The sequence below is a fragment of the Centruroides vittatus genome, unplaced genomic scaffold (genome assembly GCF_030686945.1).
Source record: "Centruroides vittatus isolate TY-2023 unplaced genomic scaffold, ASM3068694v2 contig_2960, whole genome shotgun sequence".
Classification (NCBI taxonomy): Eukaryota; Metazoa; Arthropoda; class Arachnida; order Scorpiones; family Buthidae; genus Centruroides; species Centruroides vittatus.
This window is the reverse complement of record NW_027121885.1, coordinates 146-17843: the sequence shown is the minus strand read 5'-3', so window position 1 is coordinate 17843 and position 17698 is coordinate 146. Positions and strand designations below refer to the sequence as shown.

The 17698-nt window shown below is 29.0% G+C and overlaps 1 protein-coding gene across 1 annotated transcript; it reads right to left on the bottom strand.

Moving 5' to 3' along the window:
* Positions 1–3459: 3459 nt before the first annotated feature.
* On the bottom strand, positions 3460–17227 carry LOC136972543 (ubiquitin-conjugating enzyme E2-17 kDa-like; the record flags this gene model as incomplete). The annotated part of the gene is made up of 3 exons (XM_067267129.1): positions 17099–17227; positions 5461–5541; positions 3460–3616 (listed from the first exon to the last, which is right to left on the bottom strand). Coding segments are annotated over exons 1-3 (282 nt in total), but the record flags the coding sequence as incomplete, so codon positions are not given.
* Between the last annotated feature and the right edge of the window lie 471 nt (positions 17228–17698).

The following is a 17698-nucleotide window of genomic DNA, read 5'->3' as shown; positions in this document are numbered from 1 at the left end:
CTAGCAGACCCGGCCACGCGTTGTTGTGGCTCAAAATGTATATATTATAAATGTATAACACTTCCCCCGTGGGGAGAATTTCAAAAAATTCCTTTTTAGTGTACATTCTCTTGACGTACCCTATTAAAATGGAATCAAACACACATCTAAAACAGTATAATAAAAGTCAAGTTCTTCACAGTAAGCCTTAATCCTGTCCCTCTTTCCCGCAAGGGGATATCAAAAAATCCCTTTTTAGTGTATATTCTGTTGATGTAACCTATTAAAACGCAAAAAACCGCATGTAAAATAGTATAATAGAAGCCGTGTTCTTTACGGTAAACCTCAATCCTGTCCATCTCCCCCCAGTAGGGGGAATTTAGACATGTATATTATATAAAAACACGTGCGTATTTGAATGTAACATTTTGTCAAAATTTCAAAGGAATCGGTAGGAACAAACAAACATTATATTTTATTTATATAGATGGACTAAAGCAGATCATTTTTCTATCTATTCTCAGAGAAAAGCAAACTTAGTTCGTCAGAGTTAGCCCCATCTGATGGACATAAAAGCCTTAATCCATATATAAAGATATTTTTGGAAGGGGGGAAATGGTGGTCTTCACATATGCCAGAAACCTTCGCAGGAGTGTATTAAACAATTTCCCAAAGTTTTATGGCAATCGGATAAATGGTGTGGTAATGTATGAAGGACAGACAACAGACATACATTTGTTTTTATATATATATATATATAGATTATTAAATTTAATATGAGATAGAAACATAATTAATTTGACAAGAGGTAGCAGTTAATTTCTAATATTTAATTATAGCCTTTGCATAGCGCAAGAATTTGGTGTGTTTATTGAACAAATTATCTGATTTTTTTGGTTTTCTGCAAATCAAATTCTCATTTCAGGTTGGTTCATTCCATGCTAGAAGAAAAGATGATGATTCATGGTCCTTAACAATGTTTATTATATAATTTTCTTTGAATAAATATTATACATAAAATATTTGAGTATATTTTTCAGCGTGGAATGCATTATAGTATTTTACATTAATTTCTATGGGAAAAATTGTTTTGCTTAACGAGTGTTTCGCATTACGAGTAAGACTCTGGAACAAATTTTGCTCGTTAAGCGAGGTTCCACTGTACACACAAACACACACACACACACACGTACTCATCAAAAGGATTAGTTAATGCATGCAGGCTTGAGATACATCACACTGAAAGGAATTGTCTCTAATTTTGAGAAAAATCTTATTGACAAATTTTGTTGTTTTCTTAAATGAAAACAAAAATAAAACAACAACAAGGGAGAAAATATGAATATTACAGTATACATTAATATGACAGTAATATATCAAACAGTATACATTTAATGCTCAAAATGTTTTAAATACAGTATATCTTAAATACCAATATTTGTGAGTATTCTGAAGTGCTCAAATAATTTTCAAATACTTTGAAAATTATTTGTGCTTTTTACTGAATCACTGAATAGCTTTTTCAAGGGCAAGTAGCATAGAAAAATTACAAAATTAGCTAATTTTTATATTGCTACTAAATTTAACTATAAATTATTTACTTATGTTCTAACTTGTAATACTACAAACACATTTTCTGCCAAAAAAAACATCACTCCTAAATATTAGGGCTTCTAAGTGTGTTAATTTGTGTTTTAAAAATGGCTGCCTTCACATAATAATATTCAAGATTGATATTAAAATCCAATATCAATATTTAACAAATTGTTAACTTATAAATCTTAAACAAACTAGGTATATCAAAAGTTAACTTGATGCACAATTTCTACACTGAAAGATCTTTGCTTCTATGCTTTTGCTTTTATTAGATTTATTAACCCCCATAAAACCATTACCCTGCTCCAGCATTTTTGTTTATAACTACATCCTTCAAAAATATAGGATGTTAGTAGTAGTAGTAGTTAGTAGTAGAAATGTTTAAAGTGCTGTGATATTAAAAACATTAGTTTTGTTGTGAAAGCAAGGTTTCATTTAAACAAACTAGATTGAAAATTATCCAAAGACTGATTAGTTGATATCTCATGGTTAACCTGTGCACTACCAATGTTGTCACCCCCTTTGCTCCAATCCCACACACCAATGGAGATGTGCCTTAAAGCATATAAAAAGGATATGTTCCTGAACTCAGCAATAATCACCTAGCACATGTCTTCAAGACTGTTCATAAGATGTTGCATAAATGTTGTTCTTAAAATATTCCCACAGAAAATAATTGAGAGGTGTAAAATCAGGTGACTGCTCCATCTTCCAGGAAATGTGTCATTTAACCATAATGCACAATTGTGGCTATTGAGGAAGGCCCTATCTTGTTGCCATCATTTTCTTGTAGAATCTCTAAATAGTATCCTTAATTTAAGTTGAGATAAGTTTGACCATTTACCAATCATCTAAAAAGAACAGGTCCACGAGATCACTCATTACCATCCCACATCATTATTGCTGAATATGACCACAAAAGGCTTTGGATTGTCAGTAGCCCAATTTATGGAACTGTGCCTATTTACACTTTCAAACAAATGAAATTTACTCCATCAATACAGATGACATGGTTTCTCAAATCTGGACTGTCTTGAAGCTTTTTGATACATTTTTTTGGCAAACTGCAAGCACGTCTGATAGGTGAATCTGATTCATTCTCATGGAGAGAGTGAATTAGCTTAGAGGGGTATAAATAATGCTTTATTTCATGCTAGATATGTGGATGCTTCAGAATATTCAGTTTAGCAAACAGGTTTCTGGTTGACTGACTTTTGTGGGAACTCTCCAATTAAGGGAAGACAGGCTTTGTTGGCTTTATTACATATAGAGACAGGCCTACCTAAATGTGGAAGTTGCATGTTTCCCATTGTATTGAAATGCTTTTTTTGTCTAGGATAATGTCTTGAATTTTGGTACTGGATTCCCAAATTCAGCTTTAAGATTTCTCTGAACCTCAAGCAATTTTAGTTTCTGAATAAAGTCAGATGCAATAAACCCTTCCTGTCACCATTCTGATCAAGTGGTTTTGGAGGAAAAATATTGATGAGGGAATGTCACTACTTATGTCAAATTTTTCTTGGCACTTCTAAGCTAACATACCTTGTATTTCAAATAAAAATACCAAAACAGTCCCAAAATATTTGAAGTAGGAATTAAAATACTTTTATTTAAAGTACTGCCCAGTTCTACCAATAGATTTCTAAAAGAGTTTGAATAATCTTTTGCAAAATCAACAATTTGAACATGAAGGAGCTATTGAAAAGCATCTTATCAGGAATCATTTCATGAAAGAACACTAATTTTTATGCAAAGACAAATGATTTAGTTACTTGTTGGAAAGCATGTATAAAAAAGTCAATGTAATCATTTTATTTAAATCAAAATTATTACAAGTATTTTTTGTTTGGAATTTTTAGTTCAAAATAGCAATTTCATATGCACCAACTCAACTCTATATAATAATATTTTTTCAAAATGCTTACCATTTGGATGAAACATTTTTGACACAAATCTAACAGTTGCTGGTTTATTAGGATATTCTTCTGTAAATTCTAAAGTTAACTTAAAAGTACCATCTTCAAATGGAGTATCATGTGGCCTAAAAGAAAATGCATTAATTAATTAAAAATAATATATAAACGATCAAATCATTTACATTAATGAATCTTATTTTTCTTTATTGTATTCATTTATAGAAAATATTCGTATTAAAAATACAATATCCTCAGTAATGGAGTTGTTTGATTTAATGACCATTAAGTTAAACTACTGAGGAGAATATTTAAAAAGTAAATTAATATACACAGATGAAATGGGCAAGAAAGATTTGTAATGAAGTTGGATTAATATAGATCATAAATAATAGATAAGGGTTTTTTTTTTAAGTATTTTAATATATTTTTAAAATTTTTCAGAATTCAAACATAAAATGGTAATACTAAATGCCATTCACTTTCCTGAAACGTACATTTCAGAAAATATTTACGATGTGATTCTGGAATAAGTGGAACATTGAAAAATATGTCTTTTTGTAATTCCATAATATGTTAGCACAATGACTGACTTAAATGTAGAGAATATAAAGGTGTACTACACACACAGTACAACAGTGGTTTCCAACCTGTGGGGGGCACGAGACTGTTGCAAGGAGGCATGCAGCTGTTTCCAAAATATCATTTTCAAATACAAACCAAAAAAGTCGAATAGGTGTCAAAAAATGAATCAGCAAAATAGGTATATGTAATCCACAATCCTCGCCGCGAATTTTTCGGGTACAAATGCTAAAACTGGTTTTTCTACAGTAGCTGTCTTAAAAACAAAGTATCGATCTCGCTTAGTGATTGAAAAGGAACTGAAAACCGCGATTTCTTCAATGATACCATGGTTTGAGAAAATTTGTGCCGAAAAACAAGCTCAACCGTCGCATTAAATTTTTATAATGTTGTATTAATTATATATTCTTTTTTTTGTATTTTTGTAAAATTTGTTTTTATTACATTTAAAATTATTATTTCTTATAATAAATAATTATTTTTTTATGTATATTTTTACATAATATTGTATATTATTTTGTAGCCCATTAAATAAATTATAATATCAGTTGAGTATTTATGAAATTAGATTGTTAAAAAAATTAAGGGGGCGCAACAATTTTTTTAAAGGGGGGCACAGGTACAAAAAGGTTGGAAACCACTGCAGTACAATTTTCCATCTTTGATGCCATTTTTTCAAAAATGTGTGAAAATCTATAATTAATGTGGGGAAAGCTAGAGAGAGGTTATAACATTTTTTGCATGTTATAACAAATTCTTATCTTTGGAGATTCATGGAAGACATGCCACTATCTCCAGAACAGTGCAAAGAGTCTTAGCTGCCAACAAAATGTTACATTTCACAAAATTGAAAACTATCCTCCTTTAACTTTTCATAATAAAAAGTATATGATTGGTCATATACTTTGTAAGGTCAAGAACCACTGTTGTAGAGTGTTGGTCTTATGTTGTAACTATATAGGGTTAACTGTATTTTTTGAATTATCTGTCTAGGAAGCAAGATGATATGCCAAAAAACATCTCTATCAACCTTCATTACCAATTAGAATCTGCAAAAACAACAAGAATATATACACAACACAATTATGGCAAAACAATGGATTACCAGACAGTAGAATATTACTGCATATGAACTTACAGATATAAATGTTCTGATTAGTTATGTGAATATAAACAAAATCTCTCTTAGCGGATTATGAATATTCACAATATACCAAGAGAACTAGTCAAAACTGGCAACAGAGAAGTTACATTTTCTAATATATATATTTATAGTAAAAATAGCATTTTATGTGTAACTTATAAAATAGTGCTTTATACAGAAATGATAAGCTGGGTATATAATGCTAAAGAAATAGTTAATTATTGTATAAAGTTTTAATATACTTACCCAAATATAACAGCATTCCACATCATAATATTGTTATCTGTTGGTGCTCCACTAACCCCAGCAGGAGGGTCTTCTTGTAATCTATTTAAAATAATCGAAGTTCTTTAAAATGTCTATCATCAACTCAATATTTAAACAAATTAAACAAATGCTATATTCTTATTGCCAAACTGTAAATTAGCTAAACAAAAATAAAAGATTTTTTTTAGTAATAATTGGTTAAATATTACCTTACAAGTCTTTAAAAATAATATATTCCTCATCACTAATATTAACAAATATATTCTTCAATACTGACTATTTTCTCATCATTTTACATCAGAATGATTAACAGCAAGCATATTAACATACCAATTTGGACAAGCCAGTGAGCTAGAGCCACTTACATTTTAATCTTGAACAGATTAAGATGATTGTAAAAATAAATTATTAAAAGCAATGGAGTCAGAATTTTTCAATCTTATGTAATTGTACTATCAAAGAGTACACAAATTGGGTAATGAAAATTTGTCATTGTTGGCTTTTTAAATTATATTTGTACTAGCAGGTAGGCCCAGTGTTGCTCGGGCAAAAGTAACAATAGCGAAGATTAAGATTTTTACATTATAGTCACAAAAGAAAAGGAGTAATTTCATCAACAAACTAAGTATTTCTAAAGAAAGGTCAAATTTGAAAATCGAATGTTCCAATATTGTTTGATTTTCACGAAGTGTTCTGATTATATCGTTCGATTTTCATCGAATGTTCTAAAGAAAAAAGGTAGAGAAAAACTGAACTAATCTGTTTAAATTTGAAAATCGAATGTTCCAATATTGTTTGATTTTCACGAAGTGTTCTGATTATATCGTTCGATTTTCATCGAATGTTCTAAAGAAAAAAGGTAGAGAAAAACCGAACTAATCTGTTTAAATTTGAAAATCGAATGTGTTCTAACATATTACCCTTTTTCATTTTTCTCTTTTTTCCAGAGCCCGTAAATCTTGCACATCGCTTTCTCTTGTTCTCCATTGTTACTTAACACTTTGGTACTTAAGTTTGGTACCCTAACTGTATACTAAATTTCAGCTTTCAACTCTTAACAGTTTTAGCGAAAATTAAGATTACATTACAGTCAACCTTACCCGTTTTCACAGAATGCAAGAATTGGGTCCCCCATTTCCAGACTAATTAGAGAATTTTTAGATGGGTCTAAAAATGTGTTCGATTTCCCGCAAAAACAAAAAAAAACTGCATCTGCATCATGCACGTCGATTTCTCTTAACAATTCCATTGTTACTTGACACTTCCATTGTTAATTGAAATCCTTAATCCTGTCTCTCCCCCCGTGGAGAGGTATTTCAAAAAATCCCTTCTTAGTTTGCATTCTTGTGACGTATCCTAACTGTGTAGCAAATTTCAACTTTCAACTCCTAACAGTTTGGACTCTGCACTGATTATTATTATTATTATTATTAACTCGTCTTGATTATATATATAGATTTGTAAGCCCTACTGAGGAGGCCAGAAAACTGACAAAATGCATTTAGGAATAAATATCATGTAATAAAAAACAGTATTTTTTTCTCTATGAAAGACTTGTTTGATTTTTTAACCTTTAAAAAATTCTATTTCATTTTTAACAAATGGTTTAGAGTTAAATAAATTTTTAGTTCTCTATAGGTCAGAAAAGAAAAAATTTAAATTTTCATGTACTCTTTGATGGTACAATTACATAAGAGATTAAGAAGAATAAGGTTACAGCATTGAACTAAAATTTATTTGATTTTGTTATAAATGCTTAAATAATAAAAATGTATCTATTTTCAAAATTTCTCAACAAAAAATTAGTGAGCCACCAGTTTTAACCCATACAATTTTTTCATAAAATAGATAAACCAACATAAAATTTCATAAGTCATATCCCACTTTATGATGGTGTACTAGCAATTTAGTAGTTATCAAACTTTGAATTTTGATCTGTTACTGGGCTAATGATATGCTGTATGATATTTTACACTGGTGCCAGGTATGGCACAGCATCCATTCAGCCTAGGGTTGTGACCTGCACCTCACTGACCTGGAAATGGTTATTGAGGCCTAAATATTTCAAATCATCCACCTCACTGGGTTTGAACCGTTCTCTCTGAATTTTGAAGGTATGGCTGGGTTTAATAATTACTGTATTTACTCACATATAAGACGAGGTTTTTATTCATTTATCACAGCTTCAAATTCCTAGGTTGTCCTATAGGCACAAGCAAAAGATTCTTTGTGTTTTTGAAAATAAAATTTTTGTGAACTGTGTATTTGCACTTTATTCTGGATGCTTACCCTCTTGTATTTAAAAACAGATGAATTTTATCTGGATCGTTTGAATCGTTCTTGTATATTGTCAGGAGTAAAGATGAATAGCAATAGGAAAAGCAAAGCTTTTGAATTGAATTCCAGATTGAAATTCCAATTTCAAAATCAAACGGGAGCACGATATAAGTTTTAATCTATTCCCATGTGAAAAATGATTATTCAGAAATCAGAATTTGGAAAAACTCATAAGTGTAATTGACGAAGAGTGAATGAGTGAATTCGACTGTTAAGAATTGGCAAAAAAAAAAAGGTTCCGCTTTATGTGAACAAATTATGTTGTCAATTTTACAAGATTTTTCCTTAAAGATTAAAATGCTAGTAATTTTTGCAGGACAATGTGTGCATTTACATGTGCATTTGATAATTTATTTGTGATTAAATGAAATAAAATTAGAATTGTATTAATAAATCTAATTTTCTTTATTTTGATCTTTAAAGTCACACCACATCCTATATGTGAAGTCGTCTTATATTCGAGTAAATACGGTATTTCTCTGGTTTTGTGAATTATTATGCAATTTAAAAATTTGAATTTTATATTAGAAATTTATACGGAACCTGTAGTAAAACATTTATTAATATCAGTTAAAATATTTACGATAAATGTTTATTTACTTATTCAGTGACAGTAGTTAGTTATTTAACATATAATATTCAACTTACAATGAATTCATCAGAATGTAATCTACTGTAAATGAAGGAAATCTGTAATTTATTTTGAAAACTTTAAATAAATTTAAAGAAACATAAGTAACCAATTGTTTTCTCTTTAGTTATTATAATAATCATCTAATCTTTTAATCTGATTCTAAAAATTTGTATTATTTAATTAGATCTTAAATAAGCTCCTGTTTCAATTAATAATCTAACCATATTTAACATTGATTTTAATATTAAATAAAAGAGCTTAATACAATTAAATGTCAGCATACAACTTTAATACTAAACTAAAAAATAGAACATTTATAAACAAAGTTTTAATATTTTTTTAACAGAAAACATTTATTTTTATTATTATTTTACACCATACCATGACAATATTTTCATCTACAAAAAATAAGCTTGCAGGCACCAATAACTAAAAAACAGCTAAAAAACAAAAATGATTGACCTACATCTTAATTTATATTCTATCAATAAAAACAGGCTTAAATAAATATACTAAAAAATAATTTTTTTATATTAATTCAATTTATAAAATACAGTAAAACTTCCCTTTGTGACCAACCGTTCTTTCTGCCTACCTTGAATTTGTGACCAACAGAAATGTTTGGCAAAATTTTTCCATTGATTTAAAATGGGATATAGACTTCTATTTTGTAGCCATCTGTAATATGTAACCATATAGTTTTGGTCTCTTCCACCAACTCACCCTCTGATATGTGACTATTTGCACAAGATTGTGTGGAGTTACTTCACAAGCAATTTCCTTGTTGTATAGATCTGCTTTCTTTGTTCTGTTTCCAGGAATCTTATTATGATTATCACTAACCAATGAAATATAACTTGTCTTTAGTAATAAGAGAATTAGGGTGGTTGATGACTTCTTTTGGCAACTTGCATTTGTTGACAGAACTGTAAACAACCATAAATTCTTATAACTAACATTTTTGGCCTTACTCAAAAACCTTCATCAGATTACATTACTCTGAATATCAAAAATGTTCACAGAGCATTTACATAGACATTCCATTTCACTAACCAAGTGTCTAATATTTCAAAACTGATTGATTTGATAAATCAAACTATTAATAACATGAAAAAATGTTTGACAAAAGCAGTAAGTTTACCATTAATACAAACAGATTAATTGCTTAAAATAGTTTAATTTGCTATTAAAACTTATCTTAAATTTTGAATACACATCCTTCTTGTCTTTGCGATTTATTGAAAATTCTGTAATAATTTATATTGAAATAAAAGTTATAAATAGCACCCACTTTGATTTTTCCCTGAGTGATCACAAATGGAAAGTTTTACTGTATACATACATTTAGAACTAAAAATAGTGTTTGTTTATAGATTACAGCAGAAATAAACATAATGTATTAAATTGATATTTTGCCTTGTTTCAACTATTACATTCTGTAAGGAGCATTGCTATTACTATAATTACTTTACAAGCAATTATTTATTGTGACATCGTCACAATGCCAGGCTGCAATTTTTAATTTATTTAATTTAAAATATATGCTCTCCACCTCAAATTAGTGGCTTGGCTCTGTATATCATACTTGTCCTTTAACAATACAGTTGCGCCAGTCATCTATTAACTGCTTTCAGGGAGAACTTTTTGAATTGAAATAGCATGACTTCCAGCTTGCATTGGAAGTTTGTATACAGTTAAGCAGAGCCTCCTGTCCCTAAGGTTTCCGTATCTGGTCTCAGATTTCTATCTAACTCTGTTGTTGAGATAAGGAAAAACAGATGGATGGACGACAGTGGGAATTTATAGGTCTACATTTTTTTCAAATTGCAGACCAATGAATAATACTGTGTGAAAAATATATCATATTACACCTTATTTTTCATTGTAACAGTACTGGAGTTGATTTTTCATCTCCTACTATTAATAAAAATTTCCAAAATTTTCTTATTAACTAATTTAGACACAGTCAAGCAGATTTCTGCATGTGATGAAGTGAGAATTAGAGGGTTCTATCTAACTTGGAAATAATTTTACAACAGAAGAATTTGAAATTGAAAGTTTTGCCAACTTTTGCAGATTAGAACCAAACTGTCAACCAAAAACTTGCCTCTACTCCTCTAATGCTCATAAAATGACAAAACTTAAGATCTGCCGCAAACTACAGCTTTGCGAGAGCAAAACTCTACCAAATGTGTGTTAGCGTTAGTTTGCAGCAGCTCTAACAGAAAGATGATTGTCCAAATAACAGATTAAAGTAAAAAAAACAAAAAGTGAAAGAGAATTTAGATAGACATATTGTGAGTGAGAACCAAAAGGATTCTATTTATTTATAATGTATTCATTAATACTGAAGACAGACTAATTTATTGTTGAAATTGGCAGCATTTCTAAATCAATTTTCACTAACCAAGTAATACAAAAAGAGAAAAAAAAATCAAGTTTTAATTTTGAGCTATACTTTTATACTTAAATTTTTAAAAATAACTCAAAATATTTGATAATTTAATAATTGAATTACTATTTTGTCATAATAAAAATTTGTAATCTTATAAATGATTTCAGCAATTATGAATAAAAACCATAATTATTTTAAAATTAAAATTAATTTATTTTTAAAGTAGAATTTAGCACAAATGTAAATTTGTGTGTATTTCTTTACAAAAATAATAATCACCAATATTTTTAATCAACAGTCTTTTCAAACAATACCAGTAATAGTTTATGATTGAGAAATCATGAGAAATTTCTTAAAAGAAATATTCTTTGTTAATGGCTTAAAAATTTTTAACAACAGTTACTGAGACCATTAAATATTAAAAAACAATAGGAAAGGATTCATCAATATTGAAAATAAACTAAACTATTTTATCTATCTTAATATAATTTCAACAATAATTGTTATTACAAAAATGAATATGTATTTTATTTTATTTCATATTTGGTAATTATATTATCCACATGAAAATAAATTTATTCATCAGATATTGCTATATTACAACTTAAATTTGCAACTACAGTTAGAAATATAAAAAAAAAATGTGTCTTTCCAAACTTAATCTTTCAATTTGTTCTTTTTAATAAATTTTGATACAAGTATGTGTGTAATTTTTATTCTTATAATATAAATATAGCAGACTTTTCCAGTCTATTTAAACTTTAAATCCAATGAAAGTGGATTTGCAGGGACTGCACTGAAAAGCTTCATGCATAGTGTCAGCAGTTTCTTTATTCACACTTGTTCTTCCAGTTCTTTTCATGTCACTAACACCAGTCTCTAAACTTATATACCCAACCTTTAATTCTTTTTGTATATGCTGGTTCTTATCCATACTCTTTTCTGAAGTTTTGCTGAATTGGTGATTTTGTCTCATGAAACCACAGAACATGTTCAGCTCTCTCTTGTAACAAAGCCATTTTGATGATGGCATTGCAGTGCCACCTGGACCATTCAGTTTACATAACAGTCCAGTATGGGGAACCTCGAAAAATCAAACTAAATTATGCCTCAAATCACAGGTTTCTAAATATAGCAGTTTTCACATAGTGTTTGTAATCAGGGAAAGACTACAACCACTTTGTATGTTTAAAATATTCATATGAATTAAACAAATAATTCTGCTACAAAAATAAGATATTTTTGCATTTAAATATTCTTAACACATCAAATACTGTATTAAAAGTTTGACAATAGCATATGATAAAAAATGACTAACAACTTATAAACTTTGTGGTGAATAGTGGAAACAAGTACAATGATGTGATGAAATGAGAAAAGTGATTGACTTAAATTGGAAAAACAAAGCACCAAACACAGAAAAATGGAAAAAACTTAAGATCTTCATCCAGCTGTGGATCAACAACGTAATTCAACGCTTGTGGATGGTTTGTTGAACAAGCTGAAAATGTTTGCAAATAAAAAGCATTTCCTTGGCAAAAGTAAGGCATTGTATATGATTTTAAGTTACCACTAAGGGTGTGTTTTAGATCAACAATGGTTGATCATGATAACAACACACATACTAAAACTGGTCTTAATTTATTCAAATTTGTCTGCTTTATCTTAGGAAAACCTAACTATAAATCAGAAATATGCTATACTTAATTTTTTGCAAAAACAAAATTACATAAATACAGAAAAATCTCACTCATAAAACTGATATTTTTTCTTTAAAAAAATTAAGAGATGTACTTTTCTAATGCCACATAATGTTGAAAAGAGACAGAATGCATATCTTTCTCTGCATATCTTTTTGCATACTTGAATAAATGCACTGTTAAAACATATGACAATAAAAAAATATATATATAAAGCTAAAATTAATAAACTTAAAAGAATTTAATTATCAATCATCATCTCTTATTTTACATTTTTTAAGATCTCACTAATAACTTATAAAAAGTTTATACCATCAAATAATTTGTACTGTCATATTCAGATATTTAGCAAAACTTAGGAAAAATTACTTTTAGGTACTCTGTATATACACTCGAGTCCGCATAAATCAACACCCCAAGGGAAAGTGGAAATGTGTCGAGTTATCCAATATGATGACTAAAATAAAGTTGAAAAAAAAACCACAAAACTACAAATAGAAAAATACAGTAGTGCTTATACAGTACATGAAATGCATCTCTGACCATTCATCACTGGCACTAAAGTTGGTTTCTAATCCAAGTACCTCAACAATTTCCATTGCTTTTTGTTTCAGTATCACCCTGAAATGAGAAGATTTGATGAATGAATTTGCTTTAGCCAACATACCAGAGCATCTTCGACATCTTTGTATGGAGACTTTCTCTGGTGTTTGAGACAGCTGAAACAAAGACCCAAGAAAAAGTTTCTTAATTTCCTTTCTTTCTCAGAATTCCCGCCAATGTTGTTGGAAGGTTTTCTTGTTTTGCAAATTCACCTTGTAAAGTTTTATTACATTCAAATTCAAGTTTGTATTTTTTCTTCAGTATAAGTGTTGTTAGCTTTCGGATACTCATTTCTAACAGAAATGTGAAACGCTGCAAATAAAGCATGAATAAAAGGTAAGAAAATGCAAAGTCGGATTCTGCTGTGAGGTTAAGCTGTGTGGTCTGAACTCATTTTTTCAGGAGGAGTTGACTTATCAGACATCTAAACGAGTATGGGACAGAAAAAGTATGTCAATTTATTCTGTGGTGATGAGTTAAACATTGTTGAGTAAACCAGAGTTTTTTTTAACATTAATGCCTATGTAAGTCAGTTGGAACCACAGAAAACTGACTACTTAAGTGACAATGTCTAGTTATATTTATGACAATTCGTGTGGGTGGAATAGTCTTTAATGCATTTAAGAGAAGACAGACGTGTTTTTTCATCTATGGCCTGGAAGATTTCTAGTTCATTTTCGAGATACATGCCAGTACTTCTTTTGTTCTCTAGTATTCTTGATTTGTCTACCTTGGCTGCTTTAATAGAAACATCAAGCTTATAGCCCAATAATTTGGCAGTTTGTTTGTCTTTAATAATCAGTTTTATGAAGAAAAATTTCATACTTGCAGACTTCATACTCGTTTGTATCCTTGCCCAATTTGCACAACCTTGCAGTTATTGAAGCTACTGGGCATTAAAATTAAAAATTAAGACAGCATAAGCACAATTATTAATAGATATTACAGGTTCTGACAAGTAAAGAATTTTTAGAGTCCTGCCACAAATAAGCTACATATTGATTATTGACCATTTGTGACATGCCACAACAAGCAAAAATTTAAAAAACTAATAAGTAGGTTTAAAATTAATAAATACAAATGCATTCTGACAGTTTATGAGTTCATTATACTTTTTATTTGCAAAGTTTCCTCAACCTTAACACAAAATAAGAAAAAAGTGAATTTTTAAGAAATTTGCAGGATTTCCTGGGTTAAAAAAACAACTAGGATCCCGGGATCCCATTTGAGAAACCCTAATGGTTCTCCACCACAAAAATTAAATAAATAAATGCACTGTCTGCTGGTAAGACTTTGGAAACTCTCTTCTGGGACACTTCATTTGGATAACACCTATCACCCAGGATTTTTTGGAGAAAGGAGTCACAATTAATGCTCAGTATTACTACACATTGATAAAAGGTGCTGTACAAAATGCTACTAATAAAAACCCTAGAAAGTTATCCAGAAATGCCATTCTTCTCAATGACAATGCCTAGTTCCACATGACAACTCTAGCTGAAATGCACCAGGAAATTTTGTCCCATGTCCCTTATAGTCTGAACTTAGCCCTCCTGTGGTTACTATTTATTTGGGCCCTTTAAAGAGCATCTGGGAGGAAGGAAATTCAAGACAAATGAAACATTGCAGAAAGATGTCCTGCAGTGGCTATAATAAGCAGCCCAGTTCTTTCTATCAGCAAGCTCTACAATGATGACAATGGTGTCTGGATGCACACAGGAAATATTTTGAAGAATGACATAGTTACAGCAGTTGTTGGTGTATCGTTGCAAAGCATCCGGTTTCAGTATAGATGTTTATATGTATAAACTGACATAATTTGGTGCTTGTCGGATTTTTCATTTTTCTGTAGATGTAAGTCTTGGTCAACATTGAACAAATCTTATAAATTATAATATTAGTCTATTTCAAATCATATAATAAGAAAATTATATAAGACAATGTATTAATCTTCTATTTTAAAATAACTAAATAAATTTAAGTTAGAGATCAATGACATTTTATTTTTCTATGTTGTTTTTTTACATCGTTATTAAAAAAATAACTTAGTAATTTGGGCAATTACAGGATATTTTTGATTAAATAATTTCAGTGTAAATATTAATAATTCAAATTTTTGTATTGTAAGTATCTATAGTTAATAACAATTAATTAACAATTCCAAAATAAATACAAAAAATAATCAATTCTGTTTGATCTCTATATTTTTGGCTTGTCATAACTTGATAATTGCCAATACATAAAAAGCAGAGATGATAGATAATTTTACTAGCTAGTTAAGTAAAACTTGTGACAACTAGCTCTTGAATTTAAAAACAAACTTTTGTCAAATGATAAATTTTAATCTCTCATCTTTTTATTATTATAACAAATAATTTTACATAAAAATTTGTATTTTAAAAAAGTTATGTAAATATGAGAGTTTATTATGATTAAACTAATTTTGTACATTTGGATAATTTATTAATTATGATTTACACCAAGGCTATAGTGTATCATACAAGCAAGATTAATGAACTGTGTTTACAATTTATTGCTCCTACTTGATACCTGTACCAAATAGACCATGATATGTCTATTTAGAAAATAAATTTTAAGTGTTACGTTTAAGTTTATTTTAAGTCAATTACCTTGAGAGTTGATGTGATAGATTTCAATTTAATATAGGCAGTTCACCTATATTTTGAGTAATCTTTTTTTTTTTTAAGAGTTCAAGTAAATAGCTAATTTAAATAGTAATGTTAATAAATATTAAAATGCTTTTAATTACATATAATAATTGTGTTTATGTTCAAGTTAACATAATACATTTAAACTGCAAATTAACATTTCCTTGTATAAATACATTTTGGCAAACTACCTTTTCAGTTTCATACTTTTGATATCATATACTAAATTTCATATACAAGTAAACATTTTAAAGAGTAAGAATTTTCACACACAAGTTTTTTATAGTACAAATATGTTGTGTTTTATTTTAACAGTTAACAAGAGTTAAGTCAAAAATATTCTCCTGTGTAAATATATTAAAACCAATTTAAATAAATTGTACTATTAAAGTTATTATATTTGCTTACGTCCATATTCAGTAAAGAAAAAATAAAAAAGAAAAGACATCTGCAGTATTTATTTAGGGTAGTTATTTATATCAAATCGCATACACTGGTACAGAAAGACCTTCAAAATCAAAACAGTTACAGTATGTTTAAAAAATTGGCATATATTTTTACTAGTAGTACATAAAAAAAGTCACTATAACAACAATAAAAACTTAATTTCTAATAATTTCTTTTTTCTGAAAGAAATTTTTAAATCGAACGGTTTACACATTTCGAGAAATACTGATTATTATTATACACTTTTAAAGGGGGTATTCTGATCATCATACGAGAGGCAGTTGTTTCTTGCCTGGCAGCACTATCCTTACAAATAATAAAAAATTAACAAAGAAATGTGTATTTTTCTAAAAAATTATTCACGAGTGTTACAAGTATACATATAAACATGCTTATTTATTGAATTACATAGCATTTTCTATCATATATACAAATACTTTCCTACAATCAATATTAATATTTGGTTAATGCAACAAAATATGATTCTTTTGAATTTATATAAAATTTACAATTTTTGTTGTAAAGTTTTTAAACAAATAGAAATCAAAACACTTATTGAAACTGAAAGGAAGTAAAGCAAATTGATGAGAAAACATATGAGAAAGGAGAATATAAAGATTTCATTGTATTTAAATGCCACATCTTAAAAATTTATAATGTCATATTGTATATTATAAAAAATATTAATATAAGATAGAAGTTATATGTGAATAGCCTACATAAGTTGGAGTGATATTTCTCAATTAGTGGTAAATAAAAGGAAAATTTTCAAGATGAGGTCTGTGATGATGCAATGATGACTCTTGTCAAATCATATATTAATAATAATTACCTTTTAAAATCTCTCATAAGTCTTCTACGTGCTGGAGTTGACATTTTTCAATCAAACTAATTTCTATTATCTCGTAAAAAAACGTAAAAAACTTAACAAATGTGCTGTACACCACTTTACAAATTTCTACCTTTACTACAAAGATACTGACGTCATTAAGTGCCAAGCACTGTTCGTCAAATCTCCACGAGTTAAGCCTGGACTCCACATTACCTGAAAACAGAAACTCAGAAACAGAATTCAAACATACAGAGTTTTCGTTTCAGTTTTGTTTTCGTTTTAACTTGACTCCACTAGCACGTTACGTGGAACTGCGCCATCTGTTGATCAGTTTTGCAATTGTCGTAGAGTCAAAGATGGACGACGCTACGGATTTTGCCTTGCTTTCTCTGCATTTATTAACAATGAAATTGTTAATAATCTTTCAATTATTTACATTTTTTGTCGTATTTTCTAACTTCTTCAATGAATAATTCCAAATCTATTTGTTTCCTCGTCCTTTTCGCTACACTTTCCGCCATTACTACAATCAAAGTACACGTGACTACGCGTCACAAATCCTTGCGTTTTTATTGGTTGCAGTACGACAGAAGCGCGGAA